At 42.6% G+C, this 20,757-nt stretch overlaps 1 protein-coding gene across 2 annotated transcripts in view; it reads left to right on the top strand.

The window, feature by feature from the left end:
* Positions 1–20,757, top strand: part of TIGIT (T cell immunoreceptor with Ig and ITIM domains) — a 105,755-nt gene that overhangs the window by 77,487 nt on the left and 7,511 nt on the right. The window contains exon 3 of one of the 2 annotated variants that reach the window (XM_063950552.1): positions 18,373–18,470. In XM_063950552.1, the coding sequence (XP_063806622.1) occupies positions 18,373–18,470 (98 nt within the window). Of the gene's footprint in view, positions 1–18,369; positions 18,471–20,757 lie in introns of both variants that reach the window. The other variant, XM_063950550.1, reaches the window with a different exon arrangement.

Raw genomic sequence — 20,757 nt, 5'->3', positions numbered from 1 at the left:
AAATGCATGCTAAGGTGAACGTCTCCCCCCTCAATATCCACCTTAAAAAACAAAAACCTCCCCTCCGGATCAACCCATTCATCCTTGATCTCATAGTGTAGTGATTTACTAAATAAAAGCAGGACTCCCCTGGTCTTTGTGGTGTAAGAGGCACTTCGGAAGTCACTAATCCAAGCATATATATTTCCCTTTCTACAGGTACTATAAACACATACGAACAGGTAAAATTTCTTTTTATATTAAAAATAATTTTTATCTATGTCCGCTTGTGCATATACTCTCAGGCGGAATAGTAAGACTAATTAGTCTGATACAACTTCAAAAAGTATTTCTTAAAAATAACTGGTCACTCTAAAAAGTTATAAACATATAAGCTGCTCCCACCTAGTATTCTGAAGTTATACTAAAATGAATTAAACTAAATCTTTTTTGAGCATATATACATATATATCTCTCAGAGAGCGCATTAGTTTTATAACATTTATTAAACAATAAAATACAAAGAACTCTGCTTTGATTAATTTAACACACACTTGTATAAAACACCAAAGGGTTACTTTGAAACACTGCAGTAAAGATTGTAATCATATAGCTACAAATAGTATCCTTTTATATGCACTTAGCAGTCTTTAATTTCCATCTATGGCCAGCTGATACCTAGATGGAAAAGATGTTTTGACTCCTTTTTATTATTTCCACTGTTGTAACTTAAATGGTTGTAATCCAAACGGGAACAAATCAGAAGTCTCTTGTGTATATTACTTAGGTAGATGTAGTTAAAGCATATATTGAGAGATCTGTTCGTTGTTATTAAGCTCCGTTTTTTATATATAAGTGCAGATTATAGATCAATATTTGTACTTGACTATATCAATTTGTAACACCTGGAATATTGTTCCTTAGTAGGCACAATTGTTGAAATTATTGCTGCCAAACAACAGGTGATTGGTATATGTAAGATCTCACCTCCCCACAGTCACTTGCAGGTGTACGGTTCCGAGTAAAGAAGCAGTGCCCGGCTGCGGCAGCAAGCCGCTGGATGTACCTTTCACTGGAGTCGCTTGATTACCAGAACCTGTCACCTTATCCCCGGCCGGGGTCAGCGTTGTGTTTGTATAGGTCGCGGTATCCGGCTGCAGCTGCACGCTACCTTGCCTCTCCTCATCAAATGCCGCTCGACCTTCTTCCTCGCTGGACATAGTATTCAGTGATTAGGCTGTGGTTAGGAGGTAGAAACAATACCCCAGGTGCATATATGTTTCAAAGTCCAGGTGATGGATTGTCCTTAACGCGTTTCTCCGTTATATCCTTTTAACGGTTTCCTCAGAAGGTATCCAGCATTGCTTAACCCCCTCCTATTTAAACCAATCTCCACCAATTGGTTTCATTCATTAATTAGAGGGAACAGGTGTATTTCTGGTGTCTTTATACATTACTTAGTGACCAGCTAAATATTCTTTACATCAGTAAATCAAAAGAAACAAACCTCTCATAGTAATGATCGCTTATACATATAAATGTTTCCTCTGACATCATATATACCTTTTATAGAGTTTAATATCACAAATTAAAAACATCATTAAAAGTGCATATATATATATACACATAAATAATTATATACAATGGCAACACATGAGTAGAAATAGTATCATTAGAACAGGGAGATAAGTAGGTGTAATCGGCCATCTATCCTGTTACAACGAGCATAGCCCAGTGAACAACATCACCGGCTACCATCTCACCAGCCTGGGTTCAAATCACACTCAATAATATTTTTATATCAGTACCTTATATTATTATATTATTAATTAATCTCCCAATCATTCATAGCAGGATATATTCCTTAACCAACCGACGAGACTTTCTTTTACTTAGTTTCTACTATATAGCCCGTTTATAGTTATTGGCTATTTTTAGTATTAGATATCAATCCTATTACAGCGAGCATAGCCCAGTGGACAGCATCGCCGGCTGCCATCCCGCCAACCCCGGTTCAAATCCCACTCAATAACACTTTTTTTTTTTAAATATATCAGTGCATTATATAATTATATCATTAATGTATATTAATCTCCCAATCACACATAGCAGGATATATTCCCCAACCAACCATCGAACCTCTCTTTTCCTTAGTTTTTACTATATATCCAGATTATAATTTTGGCTATTATTATTACCAGGACACAGATCCTACATAGCCTCTATGCTATTCATATGGGACCTTTACAAGGAGAACAAAAATCAGGATAAAGCAAACTACTTTCAAAAAGCTCTTTTTAGACGTTTATCAGATGTATCACGTTTTTTCCTATATATTTAAGTCTCATATATTATTGATTTCTATAGTATCATTAAGTCCCAAAGGTGATAATGAACCAAGAGAAAAGATCCAAAAAGCCTCCCTTTTACAGAGACGATTGAACCTGTCTCCACCTCTTGCGGTGACTGGTATAAACTCAATACCCTGCACCACAAGACCGTCCATATTTCCCTGATGTTTACATTTAATATGTGTAGACAAACTATGTGTTCTTATACCTTTCATAATGTTTTGTCTATGTTCTAGAAACCTTACGTTTAGTTTTCGTGTGGTTCGACCTACATATTGGATGCCACACATACATGTTATCAAATAGATCACATAGGTGGCATTACAATCAATATGTCCCTTGATTTCAAAATCTGTGCCATAGGTGGTAGAGTGAAAATGTGTACTCCTGTGTTCTATAAATTTACATGTTATACATCCTAAACGGCCACATTTAAAACATCCATTTTTTAAAAGGAATAGAACTGAGCTAAGTTTTACTTGCTTTCGTAGCTGGATCTGAACCTATATAATGACTAGGTGTTAGAAAGCTCTGCAGATTCCTAGCTTTCTTAAAAACTATCTGGGGGTCTATTTCCAAAAGAGGTGCTAATATTTTATCAGCCCTTAGAATCGCTATATTGTTTTTAAACAATTGTTTTATTTCCCTAGAACTAGAGTTTTATATTTAGTTATGAACCTAAGTTCAGTATTTTGTTTGGGATTAGTCAAACTATTAGATTTGCTTTTACTCGTCAGTAGCAAGGCCTCTCTATCTATTATTCTCACTTGCTCTTCTGCTTTTGTCAAAATATCATCTGAATAATCTTGTTCTAGAAGTGCAATTGTGAGATTATGAGCTTGTTGGTTATAGTCCATAATTTCTGAACAATTTCGTCTGTGTCTCATATACTGGCGTCTAGGTATATTCCTGAGCCATGGTAGATAGTGACAACTTGAGTAATTTAAGAACTTATTGCAATCCACTTCCTTCTTATATGTGGATGTAATTATATTACTATTTTTTACATCTAGAGCAATGTCCAGAAAGGAAATCCTAGATTCGTGAATTGTGCTGGTAAATTTAAGACCAAATGAATTCTGGTTCAGACGTTCCACATAGCTCCTGGCCGAATTCATATCACCCTCCCATATAAAAACATGTCATCTATGTATCTGCCATAGAGCACCAAGCCCGGCCATATAAGTGTGTCTTAAAACAGGCCCATATATAAATTAGCAAAACTAGGGGTAAACTTGGTGCCCATGGCGGTACCCTGAATCTGCAAATAAAAGTGTGCATTAAAAGTAAAATAATTGTGAGTTAAAGTAAATGTGATGGCATCTAAAACAAATCGTTTTCTGGCCTCGCTCAGATCACCATCTATAGATAGAAAGTACTCAACCGCTTTTACTCCAGCTGAGTGTGGGATATTGTGTATAGTGACTCTATGTCTCACGTGATAAAGATATAATTATCTTGCCATATTACAGTGGACAATAAATTCAAAAAATGTGTAGAGTCTCTGATGTATGATCTAAGCGAGACCACATGTGGTTGCAAAAAAGAATCAATAAAGGATGATAAATTAGTCATGAGGGATCCAATACCAGATATAATGGGATGCCCGGGAGGTGAGGTGAGGGATTTGTGAATTTTGGGCAAATGATAATACGTGGGTGTTACAGGGTATGGGTTAAATAAAAAATTATATTCCTGTCTGGATATTGCTCCATCTCTATACGCTCTCTCCAGAAACATCTTGAATTCACAAACAAAACCAGATGTTGGGTTATGAAGTAGTTTTGAGTAAAATCTAGTGTTATTCAGCTGTCTATATGCTTCCTCTTCATAAGCTGTTTTGTCCTGAACTACTGTACCGCCCCCTTTATCTGCATTTTTAATAATAATGGACTCATCCTTCATTAGATTCCTCAATGCTTTCCTTTCTTCTTTGTGTAAATTATCCCTATGTTTTCTTTTTTCCCACATATACCTCTCAAGCCATCTAAGGTTAAAGTATAGAACGTCTCAATCATTCCACTTTTGTATTGCAACCATTTAAGTTACAACAGTGGAAATAATAAAAAGGAGTCAAAACATCTTTTCCATCTAGGTATCAGCTGGCCATAGATGGAAATTAAAGACTGCTAAGTGCATATAAAAGGATACTATTTGTAGCTATATGATTACAATCTTTACTGCAGTGTTTCAAAGTAACCCTTTGGTGTTTTATACAAGTGTGTGTTAAATTAATCAAAGCAGAGTTCTTTGTATTTTATTGTTTAATAAATGTTATAAAACTAATGCGCTCTCTGAGAGATATATATGTATATATGCTCAAAAAAGATTTAGACTAATCCAAGCATCCCTAACCGTGTTAGGGTCAGAAATTCGCCAGTGTGTCTCCTGTAAGTATACAATATCTGGCCGAAACTTTTTAAGATGACTCAAAATTTTCTTCCTCTTAATCGGTGAATTCAAACCTTCGACCTTCCAAGAGACCAGCTTAAGAGACGTCTTTGACCCATCTATGGGGACGTTATTAGCAACAGATCCCGACATCATCCATTACCTAGTCTGACGGAACATGGAAGGAGAAGCCACAATAAAGCGTCCAGCCACCTGTCCCAGCAAGCAGGGGGAGGACTAAAGGTATGTATCAAAGGAAGGTACCGTTTATAATGAAGAAAAAGAAATTGTACCATAACACATATAAAAACCACAACAAAATAAAACATTTGCCACCTGTCAAAGGATTTTGAAAATTTCTGAACCCAGTGGGACGGTCTCAAAGACCATTGAAATATAACAGAAACATTAATACGATTAGAAAAGGAGGAAACATAAAGAACAGGCAGAGAAAATGGAAAAACAACATCACACTATCCCTGTGTTCTCAAGAGGGAAGGAAAATCCCTCGCAATAGTAACAACAGTACAGTCAAAGAATATAAATCAAACAGTATGTCACTCATTAGAGAATGAAAAATGGAGACATGTTAGAATGATACTTAACAGACTACTGACAGTCAATTCTCATCATCCATGCGTGAGTCAGACGAAAGTGAGGATAACGATTTGAGAAAGTTCTGAGCAACATCAGGGGTGTAGAAATAATGCGGTTTTCCAGCATGGAAGAGTCTCAGTTTTGCAGGGTATAGGAGTGCAAATTGGATGTATTTAGAGAAGAGTTCCTTGCAGACCGGTGAGAATTCCCGTTGTCGTGAAGAAACTTGAAATGAGAAGTCCTGAAAAAGGAGGAGTTTGGAGTCCTCATAACTGAAGTTGGAGGTTTTACGATAAGCCTCCATAATTTTCACGTTGTCCAGGTAATTCAGTCATTTGAAGATCACTGGTCGAGGGCGATTTTGGGAGGTCTGTCTGTTGGGACCAATACGGTGGGCCCTTTCCACCATATAAGTTGTGGGCGAGGAAGGGAGACCCAAAGTGGTAGGGAGCCAGTGAGAGACCAAGTCCAATAGATCTTTGGGTCAAACCGATTCCGGAAGGCCAATGAGGCATAAATTATTGAACCGATTACGATTTTCCAAATCTTCAATTTTATCGGTTAAGGCTGCAATAGTGGTGTCATGTGTTTGCAATTGAGACTTGACCTCCAGCTGGTCATCCTCCAGAGTGGAAAGATGGTCCCCAGCTTCCACTAAACGTTGGGTATGTTGTTATTTGAGCAGTAGCCGAGTTAATGGCCTTCAACAATGGTGCTAGTTTCGCGTCTAATAAGGGCGAGATGATGTCCGAGATTTCTTTGGCCCTCTGAATGGAAGACGGACTGAATTGGTCTGTTGTGGACGACGAATCTACAGAGCCTCCCCTACCAGGTGAGGTGGGAGACAGTGAATGAGCAGGACTAAGATCTTTATCCTTAGATGTCGTTTTATTTTTATTCTGGGAGCCTTTGGTAGTCCGTGGCGTTTTAGCCACATACTTCTCAATGGCAGGTGTTGTAATTTAAATATAGCTCAATAAGAAAGAAAGGAGGAGCTGGCCTGGTAGGAATGTGGAGATGTTATATAGACAGTTGGTAAGTAGCGGACCCAAGGAGGGGAAAGTCTTCCACCTCCAAATAGTATGTTTGGAGTGAGTCAGGGAAGTACAGACAGAATGCAGCACGGCTTCTCTACGTAGTGGTGGCAACAAACCAGTGAGGGATGGAGGGGAAAAGAGTCCAGTGCCCCCAGATGCAGCTTTCAGTGTGACTCTGTCCCCTGATGCAGCCTTCTGTGTAACACTGCCAGTGTCAGTGCAGGAGCAGGAACAAGGGGGCTTAGGAGCTGGGGAGGCCGGTATATAGCAAAAAGGGAAGGGGGGAGAGCCCTCCACCCCCAGTCACAGCCCTTAGTGTGGCATGCAGCATCCAGCGCAGTACCTGAGAGGACTGTGGATCCCTGTCACGGAGCTCCGGATACGGCCGGAAGCGGGGGTGTTAGCTGCCATGCGCTGCACTAAGCGCGGATCACCGCCGGACAGTCACTGGAGCTGGGTCTGCGGGAGGAGTGGGAGGGAGGTGATGAAGCCGCCAGAGAGCCTGCAGTCACAGCGGTGGGCAGGAGACGGCCAGTGCTCCTTCAGGCAGCCGAAGCCCAGACACGGCCAGGATCCAAAATGGCAGCCATCATGCGGCGCACACAGCGTTTGCAGGCTCCGGTGGTAAACACAGGGTAGGGGTGAGCCGGGAAATGGGGCCACTTTGCCCCTCATTATCTCCGGGTCCCGTAGGTGTAGAATCGGGGCCCCAGTCCAGGTGCAGCCGGTGGTATAAGGCAACAAAGGCAGCCTGGATGGAGGGCTCTAAATAAGATGCGGCCATTCAGTTCAGCCCGCCCACCGGAAGTGTTACTGGAGTGTTTGTGGTGAATGAGTGGGAGGTCTGGGTGCTGCTGGGGTGTTAGTAACCTAACACTGCCCATTCCTCAGCAAACAAAAAAAATAGGTGAATGTTCTACAATGGCCATAGCAAAGTCTAGATCTGAGGCCCTCATTCCGAGTTGTTCGCTCGCTAGCCGCTTTTCGCAGCAGTACACACGCTAAGCCGCCGCCCTCTGGGAGTGTATCTTAGCTTAGCAGAATTGCGAACGAAGTATTCGCAATATTGTGAAAAGATTTTTCTGTGCAGTTTCTGAGTAGCTCGAGACTTACTCTTCCAGTGTGATCAGTTCAGTGCTTGTCGTTCCTGGTTTGACGTCACAAACACACCCAGCGTTCGCCCAGACACTCCCCCGTTTCTTCAGCCACTCCCGCGTTTTTCCCAGAAACAGCAGCGTTTTTTCACACACTCCCATAAAACGGCCAGTTTCCGCCCAGAAACACCCACTTCCTGTCAATCACACTCCAATCACCAGAACGAAGAAAAAACCTCATAATGCCGTGAGTAAAATACCAAACTTCTTAGCAAATTTACTTGGCGCAGTCGCAGTGCGAACATTGCGCATGTGCAATTAGCGGAAAATCGCTGCGATGCGAAGAAAATTACCGAGCGAACAACTCGGAATGAGGGCCTGAGTCAGAGAGAATCTGGGACACTATTTGACAACTGCAGCAAACAAGCATCAGCAATCAACCTGAGCAACCTGGTGCAGATCTGCAAGGAAGAATGGGCAAAACTCTCTTCTACGCAGTGTGCAAACCTTGTTGGAACTTACCCAAAAAGACACACATCTATTATTACAACAAAAATGGTTCTACTGTGTAGTAGTCTGCAGGGTTTGAATACATATGCAAGCAGCATTTGAATTTTATTATAAAAAAAAATAATCTGCAGACAATAGTAAATAGTTTTTGAAAATTTACTTTATAGCCTACTGGTTTACATTAAATACTGTATACTGGGGGGCGTGGCCTGACTGGAGAGACGGTTGGAAGCAGGAAATCAGAGCTCCTGCTAAAAATCCACAAAACTCCAGCTGCCGTTGGATTTACTGGCCCCTTCATACCCCTACAGTTCCCCCTGTGGCTCTGGTTGCCTGAGTGCCTGGTCGCGGAGCCGAGAGACCGTTTTTACGGTCTTTGCAGGTTGGGGCCTGCGCCGGGTACCGGAGCCGCGGGCTAAATTTCCATCTATGGCTCGACGGGAGGCTCCGTGAACAGTGTGAGAACCGGAACTACCCGCGACCGCCGGAGCACCTGGACTCACCTCACCATCTGCTGAGAAGCCTCTGAGACCCCCCTGCAACAAGGTTGGTGCCCCGTGAAGCGTCTACTGACACCCGGCGCTCGCGGACGGAGAGACTCGCGGGACGGCACTGTCCCTACCCGACGCGGACTCCCTACGAGGCGGCTGTGCCCTCCCTGCATCCCTCTCCCCCTGAAAATATAAGCTGCTGGCGCTGAGTGAGGCGGAGGGGGGCCTTGGAATTGAGGAGGCCTATAAGCTCCACAGTTAAATAAGAAGACTGGGGGAGACCACCTGACACTCTGGGTCTATTACATTACATTAATTACAGAGGCACCACAGACCTACCAAGCCTTGCTTCCCTTCATCCTCAGTTGATCAAATCTTTCCTCTAAGCTGGTTATCTCCTAGATCACATTATAGTGGGACGGAATTACCCCTATACCATCACTGTTGATTCTCAGAAGCAGTGCTGTTTCTCCAGTCTGTTGCCACAAAGTGAATTACAACTTCTACCCCCTCCTCTTGTCGCCACGTGTGTGGGAGGTGAGTGCGATTATCTCATTACTTACTCATTAATCTTCAGTTGGCGTGCTCATACGGTGATGCCGCTGGCCGGATTGCCGTTGTAATTGAAATATTACACCATTGAATATATTTACCACGCTCTCTAAACCTAGCTGCTCATCCTCCCACATAAACTGGCGATATCACATTTATACCCGGTTAACACAATTGCATTCCGCTGACAACTTGGTGGACTACGCCCGCCCTCAGTTTCCCCTAAGTTGACACATTTCGCAACGATATATGAACTCACCCCACCCGCAGCTGTGATGTAAAATTCTTCATGCTTCCATAGCCAAAGGCATACCATTCCATCTATCCGACCCTCATGAGCTCATAATTATTATTATGGACAAATTCTTAAGTTCTTCTGCACCAAAACCACAAACATATAGGAGTGGAGGCAAACGCGGGGAACCGAGCCCCACCTCTCCGCCACTGTCCTCTAATCCTGTCGGCTTAGACAGCGAAGTTGAATCATCGCCTACCATGGCCCCAAAAAAACCCCCCCCCCGCTCCTCCTTCCTATTCGGAAATAGTGAAAGCAATTAAGGAAACCGTGGAACCTTTATTACAAACACAGGCGGATAAATTTATGACCGCAGTATCAGACCTGAAATCAGAGCTTGGGTCTATGACTCGCAGAATCTCGGTGAATGAGAATAGGATTGGAGTTAACTTCAAGGAAATAGAAGATCTTAAGGAACAGGTCGTATCTTTAACATCTTCACGCCAACATATGGACGACCTAGAAAATCGTTCAAGACGTAACAACCTGAGAATTGTAGGCCTTAAAGAATCACTGAAAGGCCCTGATCTTCTAAAATTTCTCCTCTCCGACCTGCCAGACCTCCTAGGTATCCCGGAAGAACTCTTTTCGATGGAAATTGAACGAGCTCATAGACTGGGTCCGCCACGTGACTCTAACCAATCTAGACCCCGCCCGGTTATCTTTAAATGCTTAAACTTCAGGCATAAAGAACTGATGTGGTCTGCGGCGTGGAGCAAAGGCCCACTTCACTGGGATGGCCAATGGCTGTTTCTCTTCCAGGATTATTCCGCAGAAGTCTCTAGAGCCAGAAGGGAAATGTCTCCAATATGCTCTCAGCTGGTGAAAAGTGGTATCCGATTTGCCCTCCTTTATCCTGCGCGACTGCGCATTTTCACTCCACAAGGTCCGAAAGATTTCACTTCAGTGGACTCAGCTAAGGACTTTGTAACGGAGCTCGGAGGACCCATGCGGTCGCCCTCGGCCTCACACCCATCTTCTCCGAGCAGAACAGACGATAACGATTGAAACCTGATTTCAGGACTTAGTCCATATTATTATGCTGGTTGATATAGTTGATGTTTCTCATCTATTGCGGGGTGGATTTGGTATAACTCCTACCGTGTTAATTTAGTAGTCACTCCATTCTCTTTATATAAGGGTCATAGTGATGTTTCTTGAAGTTCATTATCTTGGTATTGCCTGTTGGTTATGTTGTTATTCCTTTACTTTTTTGTTCTACATTGCAGCGAGCCCATGCAGACAGTCTATACTGATGTATGCTGGTGTGGACGCTCCCATATATTGTTTTTGTCTTAACCTTTATCTTTACTTTTCTTTCAACTTTCTGACTTTTTCTGTCTTCTTCTCTATTCCTTCTTACCTGAAGATGCCTAGCCGGTGGGGGTGGGGATTGTCTATGTTCACGATACTCTGGATTGTTTATATAAGGAGGCTTCTCGTCTCAAGACCTGGTACGGTCCTTCTGTATTCTCCTACCGATGGTATAAATGTCACAACTTAATATAATATCGTGGAATGTTAGGGGTATTAATTCTCCTATCAAACGGAGATGTATCCTTACCTACTTAAATAAGATAAAAGCGGATGTCTCTATGCTCCAGGAGACACATCTGACCCCTGCTGAACATGCTAAACTTACCATGCTTAGACAAGAAGTTGTAGCTTTTCTTCATTCTCCTCTAAGGCGAGGGGGGTTGCGATCCTTATCCGTAAGGGGGTGGTGTTTGACATCCATCATCAGATTATTGACCCCCTAGGTAGATACATTGTCCTAGATATAACTTTGGAGGGCACCAGATTGACCTTATGCAACGTCTATGCCCCGGCTGTCTATGATAAATAATTTTATCTAGAAATAACGAATATTCTCCGCCCATATTCGCATACCTCTCTTATTGTTGGAGGGGATATGAATATGGTATCCTCTTTGGTCTTGGACAGGAAGGGTGCCTTGTCTCAGAGGACCCGACTTCCCGGGATCAATCTGGATTACATGTCTGCACAGCTGGGACTGATTGATGTATGGCGTCTTCATAACCCTGTGGAATTGGAATATACTTACTACTCTTCAACCCATAATTCCTTCTCACGTATTGATTATTTTTTTGTTTCCACTGATCTGTCCCCCAGGATCATTGAGGCAGCTATTAAGCCCATAACCATTTCAGACCATGCCCCTATATCGATTGTGCTACAGGGTAGAATCACTTTCGGTACCAATTCACATTGGAGATTTCCCTGCCAAGATGGCGGCTTCTCCAGACTTTAAAACTATGTTGATGACTTCCTGGGACTCTTACGCTCTTAATAACTCTGCCCACACGTCTGACCCTGCCTTGTTTTGGCAGACGGCTAAAGCCGTTTTACGAGGGGATATAATTGCATACATGGCGAAATATAGACGAGACCAGGACGCCGCATATAGGGCGGCACAATCTATACTCACTTCCTCATTTCAAAAATTTAAATACTCACCCACGTTAGCTAACAAACAGAAATATAGGGACGCTAAGACCCAGTTTGATCATACTTTGACACAAATGGACAATAGATTCCTTATTGCAGGAAAGTATACATTTTTTCAATACGGAGATAAGCCTAGCCGAATGCTTTCCAATCTGCTTAAATCCGATAAGGGGCCCCAACATGTAACAGCTCTGAAAGACCCATCCTCTGTTATACAATCTGAAGGGAAGGCGATCACTGATATTTTTCACTCCTTTTATACCGACCTCTACTCACATAGCGACATTGATCAACCTACTAAAAACTCCTTCTGGGAAACATTACAGTTGCCTCAGATCTCCCCAGATCAGTCAGATTCCCTTACGGCTCCTGTTACTGAAGTGACAGAAGCTATTAAAGCCCTTAAACCACTGAAGACCCCGGGCCCCGATGGCTTATCCGGGGAATTCTTTAAATTGCTCTCCCCTAAAATAGTGGACTCTCTAACGGCCTTTTTTAATTCTATTTTCTCCAGCCTTACTATCCCACACTATTTCAACTCGGCCCTGATTCGAGTTATACCCAAACCTGGTAAAGACCCGCTCCTCCCGTCTTCCTACCGCCCTATCTCCTTACTTAATGTGGACTACAAATTGTTTACTAAACTGTTGGCGGATCGGCTAAAATCTATCTTGCCTGAAATAATCCATGAAGATCAAACCGGTTTTATCTCAGGCAGACACTCGGTGACCAATATCCGTAAGGTTCTGACAGTTCTACAGTCCCTGGGGACGGTGGAGACAGGTGATCCCGCTTTCCTACTGTCATTAGACCCCGAAAAGGCGTTTGATTTGGTGACGTGGGACCACCTGTTTGAGACACTCCGACGTTTCGGATTTCCTGACCGATTTGTAGCCGTTATACACACTATATACCATAATGCATCTACACAAATTTTCACGAACAGATATCTGTCACGACCCTTAATGATTCATAGGGGGACTAGACAGGGATGCCCCTTATCCCCTCTGCTTTTTGCAGCTGCTTTGGAACCACTGGCTATAGCACTGAGACAATTACAGGCCTTTTCGGGGATTTCGGTAGGGGAGAGAGAAGTTAAACTTGGATTATTCGCGGATGATATGATCTTATTTGTCTCCAATCCCCGTACTTCGATACCAGCTATTTTTGACACCATACACTGTTTTAGTATCTTTGCTGGTTATCGCATAAATACCCATAAATCTGAATTACTCCCCCTGACTAACATAAAAGACCCCCTCATCTATACTGACTTCACTTCCCAATTTACGCTGACCCCTACTAAACTAAAATACTTAGGTATTTATATCCCTTCGGAACTCTCCCGGCTGTATCTATTCAATTATACACCCATTATTCAACAAATTAAAACACGCTTAGAAACCTGGAAAGACCTCAAACTTTCTCTACTAGGCAGGATAGTGATGATAAAGACCGTTATATTCCCCAAACTGGCTTATTTGCTCCAGATGCTCCCCGTTACGATTACTAAACAGGACTCCCTACTCTGCTCGCAAATATTTTCAAAATTTATCTGGAAAAATGCTAAGCCTCGCATGCCCAAAGCCCGAACTTATGTTAACAAACGAAAAGGTGGTCTGAGTATGCCCAATGTGACGATGTTTGCTAGAGCAGCATTATTTAAGTTCACCTCAGACTGGCTGCTCCGGTCAGATCTATTTACGAACCTGGAATTGGAAGAAGCATTATTTTTCCCTTACTCCCCTGCAGCTTTGCTTCACACACCATTATCTAAACTACCCCAGGAGCTTAGGACTAATATTTTGTTTTGGGATACTTATAGGACCTGGATCTCCACTCATAAACTATTCCATACTAACCCTTTTGAGTCACCGTACATACCCTTATGGGGCAACCCTAATTTCCCCTCTTCTTTAGATAATCGGCACTTTTACACATGGAAATGTAAAGGAATATATTCTATCAAGGATGTATTTGATCCTGGTGGACAGATGCTCTCCTTTAAGCAACTACGTGACAGATTTTCTTTGCCCCACACTAATTTCTTTATGTATCTCCAAGCGCGCCATTACATTAACTCCCTAGGTGACCCCCTGGGCAAAAAGGCCTCTACTCGAACAATACTCGACACTCTTACGTTTTGCAGACATAATCCATTCAAAATGCGTTACCTTTATAGTGACCTGATTGAGGTGTCAGCCCCCTCTTGGTCCCCTCTCTCTGCTTCATGGCGGCGGGAGCTCCCGGAGGCACCCGCGATGGGCGAGATTTATGCGAACACTGAATTGGTCCTAAAGGCTCTAAAATCCGCTACACTACAAGAAATACATTTAAGGACTCTGAACAGGATGTATATAGCCCCCTCTCAAAGACAACACTTCCGCCCTGGTGAGACGGGCAGTTGCCCTAAATGTGGAGTAAGTGGAGCATCCCTTGCACACAATCTCTGGGTATGTGGGAAAATTAAACTGTTCTGGCGTAAGATTCTCCAATATTTATCCCGTTTACTCAAATTAACTCTTCCCGAGGCGGTGGGCCCGTTGCTGTTCGCGGACTTCTCGCCCTGGCTGTCACGGTTTGACCTTGCTCCTGTGATCCCTTTACTGACTGTGATGGTCACGGTGGCGAAACAGATGATACTGCGACATTGGATATATAAAACTGCTCCATCGGTGGGAGAATGGGAATCTGCCTTATTAGACGTACTATTTTGTGAGAGACGAATGGCCACTTTTCAAATTGAAAATGGAGTGAGGCTTTTCCATAAAAAATGGGGAACCTATATAGAGACTTTACCCCTAGACAGGCGCGAATGTATCTGGAAGGTATTCCGAGACACAACATGGTATTGGACTAGTCGGATAGTGGGAACTATTACTTGACCACCTGTAGGCTGAAATTTAGGTTTAATTGGGATGCCTTGCTTATAGCATCGACTCTCCTTATTAGGGTACTACATAATACAGCATTCACTCCAAACCCATGATCTACTCTCCTCATCCAGAATATGGATTTGATCATTCCCCCCCCCCCCCCCCCCCCCGGCAACATATACTGCCCATCTATGGTACCTCGGTACTAATTCTTTTTCTCTGCTTTCTATGTTTATCCTCTTTTCTTTTCTTCTTTTTTTTTCTCCTTTCTCTTTCCTATCTCTACTTCCCTTCAACAGCTATGATACTTAACTCATCTGTTTGGACTGTTTCTTATTATTGGGGGAGGTGGTGCACCTAAGTAAAACACACCCCCTAGTACACTACTACTATTATTACTAGACAGCTGAGTTTGCATTATTTGTTGTGAAGTGTTTCTATTTTTCTTCTTCTCTTACAAAAAAAAACAAAAAACTGTACAGCCTTCAATTCTCTGTATTCTATTCAGTTTAGAACTTGATTATATGTCACTGCTGAATAATCTTGTACCTTAATATTTGGCAACATATGTTGTGACTTTATGGCTGTCTAATAAAGAAATGTATAAAAAAAAAAAATACTGTATACTGTCTGGAATAATATGTGTGTCATTTGTACAGAAAACTCCGTTGACATTTTAGGGGGCTGAATACATCTGCAATCAACTATGGGGGAGATGTATTATAGCGTCATTGTGCCTGCTATAGCACTTCCTGCTTCACCTTATCAACGAGGCAGCCTGGAGATCGGATGCCTCCACAGCCAGGGTCCCTGCTGTGGTGTATGTTCAACAACACTGCAGCTGTCAAAATCGATAACTGCAGGTGTTGGAACGGTCAGTGCCACTGACCGTTAGGGTGCATCAAACGCCCCATGAATTTTAAAAAGTAAGAAAAATGATTTGTCCCCATGCTAACTTTTTTTGAGTTGTTAAGGATATATTGCATACCAATTTTGAAGAATCTGAGATGATATTTATGTGGCCCACCATGCCCCTGAAGATTAAAGATTTCTATTAATTTCTATTTTTCTATTTATTTTATTTTATTTCTATTTATTTCTATAAATTTCTATTTATTTTATCTGAAAAAGAAATAATGATTTGATTAATGATTAATGATTTGGATGGGAACAGCCACGATAGGCTCATGAGGCTTCATACTTTCTTTGTTATGTTCTTATGTTCTTAAATCAATGTAAGACACGCATTCATGGCACACATACAAAAGTTGGCTTCGTTTTGCTAAAGTTAGTTGTTTTGTATAATACAATAGAGTACAGTACAATACAATACAATACAATACAATACAATACAGACAATTTTTGGGTGTGGAGGTGGACCACCTAAGTCAAATCGTACATCAAAAAAAAATTGCACAGTTGTTTCTATGCTAAAAAGGTACATTTTAAGAATAGGGACAGCAAGCATTCCGATGGCGTTTGATGCACCCTACTGACCGTTCATATATTGTCCTGCATATTGGCATTCTGTCTAAAAGACAGCAGTGCCAAAATAGACATCAGTGTCATTCAGCACACACTGCCACTTTAATACATGGGGGGGAAGCAGTATCAGAGAATATAATGTGCACGGATACCTCTTCCCCCACATAGCAACGCTTCTTAAAACTGCCCGTGTGTGTGTGTGTGGTCAACATACACAAGGCCGTCAGGGTCAAAAGACCGATATGGAAATGGCCAACACATGAAAAGGTAGACATGAGTTTTTCATTATTATTTTTTTGTGTCAAAATTTACCTTCCAGCACATGGACCCCCAATTAGTGCACCATGTCCCCTTGCATGGTGAGTGGGGCAAGGTGCCTCGCTGTGCTTGGCACAGGTTACCGTTCCCAAGTGTAGTTCACATGGATGGTAAAGTATGAAAAAGGTGGAAAAAAAACAAAAAACACATGCTGTGTCAACCATTTGAACCTGTAAACCTTTTGCCTATGACGACCATTTGGTTTCGACCTATTGAATGTCGACCAATCATCTGCATACCCTTTAGATGCCATTAGGATCTCTTCCTTGTTCATAAAAAGAACTTTATTCACCAGGGTTTATCAGAGCATCAGTCACCTAGAGAATTTGTGCCAACCTCTGGCTAAGACTCAGTTGGACCTCCTCTGGTAGCAAACTACTTTTGGCTGAAAAGAAACTCAGGAGTTAACTAATGGTTAGGAGAGAGCCCTAACTGAGTTACACTTTATTACCTGACAAATCGATGCCCAATGCTCTCTTATGGCGCTTCCTAGATTCCCTAGAGCCACTCTCTGCATGGTGCCTGCTACAGCCTGAGGACTTGAAGGAGGCTCAATGACTGCCCTCCACTATGCAGGTGACCCTTCCAAGCAGGATAATGGATATATGAGACCTTTCCCATCCAATTTACGTACTAATAACCCTTGGTTTGCAACTTATTCGACAAAGGTCTGAACGCTAACTAGGAATATGTACAAGCTATAAAATGGTAATCACACCCATGCAGTTTATAATGTAATATGCTTGGGGCACTTACAGCTGAAGTATTATTCTATAACATGATAACTCATTCTCTGCTCATCTTCCATGGTCACAAGGTCAGGATGATTCTGAAAGGGTTCCTCTAACGAAACATCCTCCTCTACAAGCACTCTCCTCCATAATGGCGATATTGTGAAACATACAGTAGCACACAGTACATACATGAGGACTCCCCAGAGGGACCAGGTCACCAAACAAGCCCTTTGATAAAGACAAAGGTTCTGTGTTGACCACTCTGGTAGAGGGATGCACTGAACTGTATGTCAATTCTTGCTTGGACTCTAAATGTAAAGTGGGGTCAGAGTCCAAGGTCACAGAGGGTTAGTGTGGTCTCCTGCAAATGGAGTAAGTATAAGTTGAGGGGTAGACCAATGTGTGGTTATGGCCTAAATTGTCAATCTGTTTAATATGCATATTTGGTAAGCCTCACATGTTGGGAGATGTACTAAGCTTTAGAGAGTGATAAAGTGGAAAGAGATTAAGTACCCACCAATCAGCTCCTTACTAATCATATTACAGGCTGTGTGGACAGGAGCTGATTGGTTGGTAGTTTATCTCTCTCTACTTTATCACTTTTCAAGGTTTGGTCCATCTGCTCCACAATATAGCCCTATTTGTACATGGCCTTTATTGCGTCCAAGATGGACAATTGCCTGAACTAAAACATGTGCCTGAAACAAATCCTCGTGGAAGTGGGCTGCAGCCACAATGCACTATGATAAGTAGTCTGTGACATAGCTGCCGCAACATCTACTGTACAATGATCCGATGCACAGGAATGAAAGTCTCAATGATCTTTTCAGCGAATTACTTTAGCTGCGTACATAACATGTGCATGAGATGGAGATTCAGTACAATAATGTTCTCAGATCCCACTCTATATTCCTCCCTTCATCGTCTTTGTGTGCTCACTTATTTATCCAATGAGATCATTGGGGTGTTCACAAAAATAAGAGTATTATTGGAAAGATAGTGGGGAAGCTGCTATAAGTGACCACTTGCTGATACTATCACTGACTGTGCAGTTTGTATGTCCAGCTTTAGTCAAACTCTTTGCCGTGACCATGAGATATCTGCGGACTCCCCGACGTCGCCCCACAGACCCTTATGCTCATCTTCTCTATTTTGACTCATGTTTTACCTATTAATTTATATTTCACCAGCAGATGGCTTCCCATGGACACATGGACTTTATCTTGGGGTTGTCATGGGATTTGGAATCCTCCTTCTGGTCAGTGGGAGCGTTGGAATTTTCTGCTACCGGGTGAGTATGAGTGTAAGCTGTGTGGACCAGCAGATGAGAAACATGATAAATGTTATATAAACTATATATAATAAACTATATATATACTACTATATATAAACTATATATAATAAAAGATAGGGGTCAGTCTTATTCCCCACAAAGACATCAAGGGTGCCAGTAAGTACAGCGCTATGCCCCACTTACGGCACTGCCGACTCATGGATTTTTCTGAGTAGGGCACTTAAAGGGGCAGAGAGGGGTGCAAGATCGGGTGCCATGCCAGGGTTTTCATGCCACGGCAATAGTATTTTGCACCGTTCACAGGAAATAGGATGGACCCCATAATATTTAATGGATGACTTATAGGATTTTAAGCCACAAACCATACCTGAATGTCTGACCTCTGTGTTCAAAAAGCTTTCATCTTCTATGGAATTACAGCAATTATTCATTAAACTGTCAATTACAGCTTCACTGTTTTCCCTGAAAATATGAATCCTGCAAATCTGTTCACTTTATTTTGGCTAAAAAAACAGAAGTTGATTTATTAGATAGAATTGATACCAAAATGACAAAATTAATCCACAATTTGTGTGAAAAATGATTAGTTCTAACCTTCAAAAGTCTCTCTTCTGATCCCTCTCTCGTTTGTATTCAAGGTATATTGATTTTAAAAATAAGAATTTACTTACCGATAATTCTATTTCTCGGAGTCCGTAGTGGATGCTGGGGTTCCTGAAAGGACCATGGGGAATAGCGGCTCCGCAGGAGACAGGGCACAAAAGTAAAGCTTTCCGATCAGGTGGTGTGCACTGGCTCCTCCCCCTATGACCCTCCTCCAAGCCAGTTAGGTACTGTGCCCGGACGAGCGTACACAATAAGGGAGGAATTTTGAATCCCGGGTAAGACTCATACCAGCCACACCAATCACACCGTACAACTTGTGATCTAAACCCAGTTAACAGTATGATAACAGCGGAGCCTCTGAAAAGATGGCTCACAACAATAATAACCCGATTTTTGTAACTATGTACAAGTATTGCAGATAATCCGCACTTGGGATGGGCGCCCAGCATCCACTACGGACTCCGAGAAATAGAATTATCGGTAAGTAAATTCTTATTTTCTCTATCGTCCTAGTGGATGCTGGGGTTCCTGAAAGGACCATGGGGATTATACCAAAGCTCCCAAACGGGCGGGAGAGTGCGGATGACTCTGCAGCACCGAATGAGAGAACTCCAGGTCCTCCTTAGCCAGGGTATCAAATTTGTAGGATTTTACAAACGTGTTTGCCCCTGACTAAATAACCGCTCGGCAAAGTTGTAAAGCCGAGACCCCTCGGGCAGCCGCCCAAGATGAGCCCACCTTCCTTGTGGAATGGGCATTTACATATTTTGGCTGTGGCAGGCCTGCCACAGAATGTGCAAGCTGAATTGTATTACACATCCAACTAGCAATAGTCTGCTTAAAAGCAAGAGCACCCAGTTTGTTGGGTGCATACAGGATAACAGCAAGTCAGTTTTCCTGACTCCAGCCGTCCTGGAACCTATATTTTCAGGGCCCTGACAACATCTAGCAACTTGGAGTCCTCCAAGTCCCTAGTAGGTGCAAGGCACCACAATAAGCTGGTTCAGGTGAAACACTGACACCACCTTAGGGAGAGAACTGGGGACGAGTCCGCAGCTCTGCCCTGTCCGAATGGACAAACAAATATGGGCTTTTTTGAGAAAAAAAACCACCAATTTGACACTCGCCTGGTCCAGGCCAGGGCCAAGAACATGGTCACTTTTCATGTGAGATGCTTCAAATCCACAGATTTGACTGGTTTTAAACCAATGTGATTTGAAGAATCCCAGAACTACGTTGAGATCCCACAGTGCCACTGGAGGCACAAAAGAGGGTTGTATATGTAATACTCCCTTGACAAAGTTCTGGACTTCAGGAACTGAAGCCAATTCTTTCTGGAAGAAAATTGACAGGGCCGAAATTTGAACCTTAATGGACCCCAATTTGAGGCCCATAGACACTCCTGTTTGCAGGAAATGCAGGAATCGACCGAGTTGAAATTTCTTTGTGGGGCCTTCCTGGCCTCACACCACGCAACATATTTTCGCCACATGTGGTGATAATGTTGTGCGGTCACCTCCTTTCTGGCTTTGACCAGGGTAGGAATGACCTCTTCCGGAATGCCTTTTTCCCTTAGGATCCGGCGTTCCACCGCCATGCCAACAAACGCAGCTGCGGTAAGTCTTGGAACAGACATGGTACTTGCTGAAGCAAGTCCCTTCTTAGCGGCAGAGGCCAT

The sequence above is a fragment of the Pseudophryne corroboree genome, chromosome 2, assembly GCF_028390025.1.
Source record: "Pseudophryne corroboree isolate aPseCor3 chromosome 2, aPseCor3.hap2, whole genome shotgun sequence".
NCBI classification, from domain to species: domain Eukaryota; kingdom Metazoa; phylum Chordata; class Amphibia; order Anura; family Myobatrachidae; genus Pseudophryne; species Pseudophryne corroboree.
The sequence above is the reverse complement of the archived record's forward strand: the minus strand, read 5'-3'. Positions and strand labels throughout refer to the sequence as shown.